This window comes from Pundamilia nyererei, unplaced genomic scaffold, assembly GCF_000239375.1.
Source record: "Pundamilia nyererei isolate P.nyererei 1_Seehausen unplaced genomic scaffold, PunNye1.0 scaffold00182, whole genome shotgun sequence".
Taxonomy (NCBI): domain Eukaryota; kingdom Metazoa; phylum Chordata; class Actinopteri; order Cichliformes; family Cichlidae; genus Pundamilia; species Pundamilia nyererei.
In genome coordinates, this window is record NW_005187583.1 from 91,401 (window position 1) to 101,313 (window position 9,913).

Below are 9,913 nucleotides of genomic sequence, written 5' to 3' on the forward strand. Positions count from 1 at the left end.
TTTGACACTGGCAACACCCAGAGAAGAATTTAAGAGCCACATTAAGATTAAAAAAAGTAAAATAAATGAGGTTAAACGAACAAAACCACAGGGAGGAATACATTAAAATGTGTATACACAGACAAAGACAATCCAGACACCTCCTTGAGCAAACAGCAAAAGATCAACAGCTATTCCCAGCTGTTGATCTTTTGCTGTTTGCTCATGGACATCAAATACAGCACAGTGCTGTACATGTACTGGGTCTCAAAAATGTTTTTAAAAAGGCAATTATGATTGGATGTGGGTGGTATTGCAGTATGATTTTCAATACACTCTCTGTTTAGCTAGTAAGAAGATGATGTATTTTGGTCTTCTGTGCTGTTGCACTGTGTTAAAATGCCACCAATGTGCAGTGTCTCCTGATCCACAATAAGTAATTTATTAAGAACGTTTCATTTATATAGCACCTTTTAAGATGAAAATCACAATGTGGTTCATATCAAACACAGACAATTAAAAACGAAACAGACGATAAGACAAAATAAAATACTAAGGCCCAGTTAGCTTTTTAAATGAGGAATTTTTATGGCTGGACACAAACCCTGATCAGAACATCTGAGAGTCCTACTGGTGACACATAGCTGCAAAGGTTCACTGATATATTTCGGTGCTAAAGGTGAACTTTGCATTGAATTCTAAATTTAATAGGGAGTGAGTGCATTGAGATCAGCAGCTGTGTGAGATGAGCAACGTTGGGGGATCTGGTAAGCCTACCAGCAGCAATCTGTGGAAGATATAGATGGTCCAAGGAGGTTTTACTGAGGCAGACGAAGAGTAAATTACAATAGTCCAAAGATGAGATAAAAGCATGAACAGCAACTAATATTTCTCAGCTGATGAAAACAAGAACAAACTAAACCTTAAACACGCAAATCCAACAGAGTGCCAAGCTCAGCGAGCTGTGCAACATAACAACAGTGAACAGAAAACAAAGTAACCAGTAAACTGTTCGTGAGTATTTTGGGTTTAGTCCCACTGATCAAAGATGACACAGCCAACATTATTAACAAAGAACTGTTTGCCCCTAGAAAGTTGTGCTTGAGGAAAATAATCAACCAGTCTCTTACTATCATTCCTTGAAGGAAGCCATCCTTGCGCCACCTATTTAAGTGGGTAATGCATTGCCTGAGTCTAATAGTTACACATCCAATCATTTGTTCTAACTTTCAACCTCCTTATTTACAACATCCACTACAGGTATTAGAGCTGTTGGCAAGGCCACACAGACTGCAGCCCCTTGTAGTTGTCCAGTGCTATTGCTATTTGTGGTGACACCTAGCGAAGGTAGCAAAGTGTAATCATTCAGTCAATCAAATGCTGCCAGTACAACTGCTGCTATCTACCAGATACACTGATGTAAAAGTCAGTATGTGATGGACACATGAGAAACAAAATATGCTGCCAAACCGTGGTCACCATTGTTCAAAGCATTAGAGGCTCTTTTTTAACTCATATACGAGGTTTTATAAGGCCCACATGTCTTTTAGAAATAGTCATGGTGTATTTATTTCAAACAACTGAATTTCTTCATCTCCAACACTGAGCATCATGTTTTAATTAGTCACAGCTATTATTTGGGACTTACATTATTTTTATGAGAGTTGAAGCCCTTAAAATATCTTCAATCCTCCATTAGTACAAGATGCAAAAACTGCCAACAGCTTAGAAGTAATTTCTAAGATATCACTACTTTTTTTTCTCATGACTGTCCAGATGTTATAAACTCAATAATAAATCCCAACTCAGCGCGCTGGTGACAGCAGCTGTTCTTGGTAAAAGTTTCTGGAGACTATTGAACTAACAGGCAGCGTCTGGACAGCATTTGGCCTGTGACCATACTGTGGTCAGCAGTGGATCACACAGCCCACTCCTGGCTAAGCTCTTCTCCCTCAGGCGATGACATCCGCCGCTCCAAACTGCGTTACCGTGGTGATGCACAAACAACAGCAAATACAAGTCAGCGGCTTCAATGGCCTCTTACCCCTGTCAACATTAGTCATGGTTTTCAGATGAAAACACTCCCTGTTGCTCTTGATGTGGAGCTGCTCTTTCAAACAGCTGTCCCCATCACTACAGTTTTAGACCTTTCCAGTAGAGAACTCAAACACACTGGTCTGCATGTCATGTCTTGGAGTTTGGTATCTGCAGGCTTAATCAGTAAGGTTAAATATACGCGGCACAACAGTTTTTAAACATGTAGAGCAAGAAACAGACGACCCTTTTGAAAATTTTATATAGATTTTCTATGTTGGCGATCATCTGTTCACTCACACGTGTGTGCTGGCCAAGAGGTTGACAGCTCACCTAGACACAACTCAACTTTATGTCTCCTTTCCAGTGCCACCTACGCGGCTTGGCTCGACTTTACTCTGTTTTGGTGATTTTTGATTAAAATTTAGCACCACCTCAATGTGGGTGTGGTCATTGGTGCCGCACAGCAGCACAGAAGTCCCGTAACATCATTTGCATGCAATGCAAACAGTTGGAACCCTGGCCTCCTGCTACTACCACCTAATGGAAAAACAGAGTCAAGCAAAGCCAAGTCTGTGCTAGTGGAAAAGAAGGCTTTGGAGAGAGTAACAATTTTTGGGAACTTTTTATTATACTTGTAATCATGTAACAAGTTATTTCAGCTTGAGTGGAGATACAGAACAGCCTGCCTCCACAAATTTCTTTAAAGACTGCAGTTCAAATATTAGTTAAACTTTTAAATTTCTGCTACATTTAGCATCACGCAATGCTGTAGTTATCTACAAACTGTGCTAACATCCACTTGGAAGAATGCCAAGACTCACCTTTGAGTCAATCTCTGTCTAGTTGCTTACTTTACACATGATGCACATGATTTAAAGCTGTTTGTCTGGTTCAGAACGCACACACTTCTAGTCTGAATTTCACCGAACATGTAAGGTGTCAAACCACTGTCATAGCCACTATTAACCCAGCTAAATGAAGCTAAACTAAGTTGACTCGCTATTCATGCACTTAATTCTTTTAGTTGTCTTTATTTGATGAGACTTACAATGCTCCTCAAAGAGCCCCTCCCACTGCTGAAAGTGACGGCCAGCATGGATGCGCACTCCTCAGCATAGAATGGCATCTTGCCTTTCTCGTCGACCGCTCCTGCATCAAACAAACACAGAAACTACTTGCATGCGCCACACATACTGCACAAATAAACCTGCAGAAACAGGGCGGGCACAGGCACGCCTAAGAATGTCCGGTTCTTACCGATTGTAATGGTGTAGATCGAGTTGGCGTACCCGTCGTAGTTGCAGTTGTCGTTGTACTGACCACCGTTACCGCTGGCAACTATAAAGATGCTCCCGAATCCTCGTCTGCCTGCAATCACCCCGTGCTGCAGAGCTGCCTGTGGAACAGGGACAACAAACAAGTCATTAGCATAAAAACAAAAAAAAACAACAAAAACATGAAGTGAAAATCTGCAGTGGTCTTCTACATGTCCAAGCTGCTGAGCTGTTGTGTTTTACTGCCCTCTGCTGGACAAAGAGTTCTGTGAATAGATGATCCCACCTTGCCCAGAGGATGAGGTCCATCCACAGTATGCCCATCATCATCTGGACCCCAACTAAAAAACACACAACGAGCAACATCAGCAAGAACATGAGAACCTTCATTAATATGATATTACAGCATATTAAAACACCGCTTAATTACACAGGAAACACAGTCGGACCTGCAGCTGTAGATGTCATTAACTTGGTAGTGTTTGTTAAAGGCTATAGCCTCCAGGCTGTCTGTCAGCGGGCCATCGAGCACTCTAATACCTTAGAAGCAAGCAACAAGTCACAAATGAGATAAATTCAGAATTAACTCTGTCATCTTCAGATTTTAACAACGGAAAAAAAAACAACAAGATTTTCCGGTTTGTACCTGCTACTTTGCTGCCATAGGCCACTCCCACTGCGCAGAAGCTGTTGTTGGAAACAGCTGCAATCTCCCCAGCGCACCGAGTACCGTGGTGGTTGTCGCTGTGAATGTCAGGGTGAGGCATGGGGTCTGGGTCATTTGAGTTAAGGTCGTAGCTGCCTTCTGGACTCTAAGGAGGACATAAAATCAGTTTTTAAACATTACTAGAATCGTTAATAAGACAATCAAGAAAACTATTACAACTAGAACTTCTTATTATCCAATTCACTTTGATGTTCTCTTCACTGTGTGATCACCTTTCTACTAGTGCGGACTGTAAGTCTGTCTACACTGTAAAAAACAAAACAAAACAAAAAAACTGCTTCCCTTCTGCTGACAGCGACATTCTCTCTACTTTATAACTTGCCTCTGATCTACAACATGCTGTTTAAAGTTAAATCTGCCACAGTAGTTCCTCCACAGCAAGATGATTCTTGTCTGGCCTGCAGTTGCTAAACTATAATACAAAAGCCCACTGGCAGAATTGACTAAAAAAAAAAGTATCGATTACAGTGATTCAACACTGGATTCCCTACAAAACAAATAAATCCATGCCAGTTCCCATTGTTAAGCAATAGGAATAAATCAAAAAATTGCTTAGACAGTTTTGACTTACATAATTTGGCTGAATATCTTGGTGGGTGTGCTCCACCCCGTCATCAACAACCACCACTGTGACTCCCTGGCCGGTAATGTTACGCTCCCACACTCCTGTCACGTTGATGTCCATGCCCTTACTGACATCATTGTGCTGCAAAAACAGGCAGAGTAAAAAAAGGATGAGAGGAAGAGGTGGAAATAGAAATGTCAAGGTAAATCAAAACGAGAACAAAAATCAAAACAAGAGAACAGAAGGAGAAAAGGTGAAGTGGTGTATCTGGCAGTATGGGTCTTATTGTACAACAAGCATTTCTGTGAAGCCAATCAGAGCTTTGAAATCCACTATGGCTGTTTTGTGTTTTTGTACCCACATATTGGACAGCTGTGAAAAACAAAGTAATAAGCTTATAAATCAGGAAACTATAAAAGAGGCGCAAGCTCAAAGGTTACAATCAACTGAGAGGCAGTATTTAGCTTTTCACTTTGCACTTCATTCTCACTTTAGGCAACAATTTACTTTCCTTCTCTCTCCTTGGTAAGCTGTCTGATATTGCTCCGTAGCATTTGGCATAACCGTTAAAAATAACACCAAATGTCATGTCGCACACAGATTGTTACATTGATTCACACTTAAATTGCCTGGCTTAAATTCCATTCTGATTGAGTTGTTAAAATAGAATTTAGAGCAAAAAGTGCTTTTTAATTAAGATATGAATTGATTGTCAGCCTCTGAATTAGTTAAAAATGTTGATGCCACATTTCATCATAAAGACAGTCAGAGTCAGTCATATGCATCCTCACCAGGTGCCACTGTTTGGGGTAGTTGGGGTCGTTGAAGGCCATCGATCTCTTTGAGCGGCTGAGCACTCTCTCCTGAGAGTACCACATAACATGAGGGTGTCCTGCTAAAACATCCTCAGGCCGGAGAGCTTGTCTCTTGATGCGTCCTACAGACCCAGCACCGGGCTTTGTAGAGCACAGCAAGTAGTGGCCTTCCAGGTGTCCTATCTGGCCATGGTTGTGCAGCCCAGCCTGCTCCGCTACCTGTGACAAGAGAGAACACAGATGACGACTGAAAAAATTAAACTAGGACAATGCATCTAAACATGGCCACCTTCATGTAAGACTAATGTAAGGCACTGCTGGTCCAGAGAAACCTTTTTATAGATCCTATAACATTTGGAGGAAGTCCAAATTGTGTGTGTGTGTGTGTGTGTGTGTGTGTGTGTGTGTGTGTGTGTGTGTGTGTGTGTGTGTGTGTGTGTATCCAAACTGAAGGAACTGTCAAAGTTGGCAGGTGCTAACTGACATAGCATGAGAAGATCATGAAAGCGAATCACTATTGGTATGATTTACTGGAATATAACTCCAACAGGCTGCCATGTGCTCTTAATGTGGGTAGGTATGATTGGTTAGTGGGGTTTTGGAGGTAATCAGGAGCAGCACCAGGAACTGCAGGAAGCCTCGGTGTAAGATTAGCAGCTCTCTGTATACAGTACTTAACATGTAAGTAATGAGTCACTTGTGATGTTATGTTATGCATCTTAAAAGTGAACAAAATCACATCTCTAATTTTCAACTACAGCATTATCATGAAATTCCTGACACTCAGTAAACACATGTTCCAAATCACAGCGTCCTCCAACTCATTCTTGTGTTTGTAGCTTAGTTGTTGTTATGCCAACAGCTGGCTGGCTGTTGAATATGTTGCTCAGAAATGCAATCAGTTGTGTGAATGGAAAAAAAAGAAGAAAAGGAAAACGTAAAAGATCTAACAGTATGCAGTTCTGTGGGAAGTATCGTAGTGAGAAGGCTTCACAGAACTGTTTGGTCCTAAAGCATTTTTACAGCAAACCTGTAAAACAAACCCTGTCAAATCACTACATAGATAAGAGACCATGGGATAAAAAGAGAATACGAACAGGGAGCAAAAAACAAACAACTGAAAGGTTTGGTGAAATGAAAAGCTAATGAATGTGAATGTGTTAAGTCCGAATGCAAGTGTACGAAATGGCCTATTATGGTTACAATATCAACAGCAAACAGCAAGCTCTTAAGTCTAATCTGAAAAAGCATGAATGAAGTACTCTACCTTGTTGGCTATGAAATCCATGTGCACAGCACCGTGTTCACCATCTTCTTCCTTGTGATCAAGACCAATGTGCAGTCGAACCGCCCAGGACTGACCTGGACTGCAAGAGGGTGACGGCCAAAGTGAGGGATCAGAGGCAGGCGCTAAAGGAAGTGAGGGGGTGACAGGGGTCAGAAGGATGAGCAGCAGGAGGACGAAGGAGGACAGAAAAATCAGTAAGAGGAAAGTAGGCAGATAGAGCTTTGCCATGGCGAGGAAGGGTGATGCACGGGGCCAAAAAGGCGAGTTCTCCTCATTGGAAAAGCGACCTGAACATCAGACAGAGTCAGACAGGGAGAGAAAAAGGTGTCATTAGTGAGGACAATCTGTGAATCAGTGCGCCTTGGTGTTTATCATCTGCATGCTGTATTCAGAAGCAATGTATCAAATTCACAGCACCTTACTAACTGGATGCCATCTGTGTGAGATAAACCCTGTGGTTAAATCAAAGCCTTTGCACCAGTGAGAGACACAGTGCATTCCAACACCTGCAAAACAACATCAATCATACCTGTTGTGGGCGGTTTCTTCTAGCCAAACAACAGGTTGTACTACATGTATGCCTCAGGTTTTTTCACAGAACCAAATAACGTGACAAATCAATCACCAGGAAAACGTCCAGTCTGCGCAAATGTGCGTATGTAACATCTATAACCACATCAGACATACAGCCGAAGACATTACCGATGGCTGTCCTATCGAAAATCTGAATTATGATATTGATAGCCTTAAAAAGGCATTTACGGCTATTTAAATCGTGGCTCTTTCTCTTTGATACGCATTAGCTGTCTTGTCACCCAACAGTACGCTCTCGTGACTTCTTAGTTTTGATTACTTCTTTTTGTTTTGTTTTTATTCAGATTACTAGCTAGCTGTAGGTTTGACCGAGATTTGTTGTATAATTACAGTGTCTGTGAAAACACTGCCACGTACACTCGATAAAATTATAATGTAGTAAGAACAGAAAAAGAAAGAGGAAAAAAGTCAACAACCTGAAGAGGGAGTCGGGTTTCGTTCCCAGCCTCGTTGTTATCATAGCTTAGTAAGCGAGCTAGTTGTCCTGGCGGCTAACGAGTAAGCTCGCTATTCTTTTATTAGATAAAGTAGTACGAATTAGTAGCTGTTTGAAAATGATCTGTAGTCAGACACCTTCAGCTTAGTTTTCCACTGAATCCCCGTTTAGTCCTCTGCCGTTTGTGAAATTCAGGGAACCAAAGGTAATCATCTCATTTCCGTACAACGCTCGAGAAGTCGCTATCTAGGCGCTACGTCACGCGTTGCGCAAAACGTCGTGTGGGCTTCCTGATTGGCCCAGAGCCACGGCGTAAAGCACTGCAGTTAAAACAACAACAGCAAGTTATTCAAAACACTTGGAGCATTTATCGTAATCGAAGATTTATCGTAAGAAATCATTAACAATTTTCCCTCAATATAAAAAAGAAGTGCAATTTCAACAGCATGTCTGTTTTTGTTTTTGTACAAGATAAAAGAATTGCTGCTCTATTGAATGCAAGAAATCTTCTTAGCACTCTTTGTATGGGGTCAGAACGATGGCACCTTGAAATGAAACCGAAAAAAATATTGAAACCGAAAAAAAATATTGTAACGGAAATAAATGTACTGAAAATCTTGTATTGAAACAGAAAAAAATGATAGTGAAAAACAATTAATTGAAACTGTTTTTTCAGTTGCAATCCATTTTTTTTCGGTTTCAATCCATTTTTCGGTTTCAAACCATTTTTTTTCGGTTTCCAATTCAACGATCCAAGCCTCCAGAGCTGCATAAAGGCTACATTTATAACGAGTATCATTACTGCTCATTTAAAAAAACAGAGAGCATAACTCCTTCTCCAGAGTCGGAGCAGTCTTCCACAATAATTGGGTTTGACATATCAGGTTAAATAAAGACTGCTGAGGAGCAAGCATGGCTTGGGCCCACCTCAGAGCTCACCCTTGCAGCAGGATAACCATGAAAGAAATTTTGCACAGTCTAAGGAATAAATTCTCCTTTGTTGATGAAACACTAGGAAACACTGTGAGGAAACCTCCGTTCTTTTCACTGGTAAAAACTTCAGGTGTAGGAAGGGGCCTCTCCAGAGGTACAACCTCCCTGAGCTGTGCTGCTGACCATGCCCATCGTGTTATGACCACAGTATACTCATTTTATAACAGATGTCAATCCAGCAGATTATCTTTGTCATGTGGTGGATCAGGAGATTTGCAACATGGATGCACAGCTGACAAATCTGAAGCAACTGTGTGATGCTATCATGTCAATATGAAACTAAATCTGTGAGGAATGTTTCCAGGTCTTTGTTGAATCTGCGCCACAAAGAATTAAGGCATTTCCGAAGGTGAAAGAAGGTCCAAAACAGTACTGGCAAGGTGTAACTAATGAAGTGGCCAGTGACTGTATTTAGTGTCTAGATGTTTTTTCAGTATTTTATTCACTTAATAGCAGGACAGAATACCACATGACTGTGGCCTTGTGTTGTACCCTTTCTGCTGCAGTGATGCTGCAGACAAACACAAACATCGTAATCAGACATTTAAGAAGAGCCTCTTGAAGATGAAGGTCTGTGTCTCTTGACCTAAACACATAATCCAGTTAAATCTAATTTATGTTCATCAATGCCCCTCACACTGTAACTTAAAGTAATAAATTGGTTACTGATTAATTACAGAAGTATATTTGTGAACTTAAAGATGTAAGCCTTGGACCATCGAGATGAAATGTGGTTGGGAAACTTAACAAGCTTTGATAAAGCTTCATCAGTAGCTCGAGCAAGACCTCAAAACCTTCGCTCACCACGGGTGGTTAGCAGACTGTGGTTGTATCATGCAGCCTAACAACATGCAGTAAATTGCAGGTTAAAGCAGTCTGCTTACACATTGTTAAACGACGGAAGGGAACTAATGTGTCTGTCACATTACTCTTTTGTCCCATTTCATCCCAGGACTCGATTAAATTGCTGCTCACTTTCTACAGTAGGTACTTAAAACTGATCAGTAGGACCTGAAACTGCAAACATTCAAACATTCAGGCCAAGTAAGAATCAGCGGGTGAACGTATTAATCTTCTAAAAGTTTTTGACCAGGAGGTTAAACTCATACAAATTAGCTTCACCCAGGCTCATGAAAACATTTCCCTGCTTACAGATAGCAGATCATTTGTGTCAGTAAGGTTTATATTTGAGCTTCTTGTTCACA

General features: G+C 41.1%; 1 protein-coding gene across 1 annotated transcript in view; it reads right to left on the reverse strand.

Annotated features, from left to right (window-relative positions):
• The window catches only part of pcsk7 (proprotein convertase subtilisin/kexin type 7), a 14,598-nt gene extending 6,578 nt beyond the window's left edge, over positions 1-8,020 (reverse strand). The window contains exons 1-9 of the mRNA XM_013914268.1: positions 7,696-8,020; positions 6,665-6,972; positions 5,374-5,616; positions 4,589-4,723; positions 3,937-4,102; positions 3,740-3,830; positions 3,577-3,631; positions 3,274-3,412; positions 3,050-3,165 (exon numbers count right to left, since the gene is read on the reverse strand). Of these exons, the coding sequence (XP_013769722.1) occupies positions 3,050-3,165; positions 3,274-3,412; positions 3,577-3,631; positions 3,740-3,830; positions 3,937-4,102; positions 4,589-4,723; positions 5,374-5,616; positions 6,665-6,913 (1,194 nt within the window). The 5' untranslated portion in view covers positions 6,914-6,972; positions 7,696-8,020. The remainder of the gene's footprint in view (positions 1-3,049; positions 3,166-3,273; positions 3,413-3,576; positions 3,632-3,739; positions 3,831-3,936; positions 4,103-4,588; positions 4,724-5,373; positions 5,617-6,664; positions 6,973-7,695) is intronic.
• Positions 8,021-9,913: the final 1,893 nt, after the last annotated feature.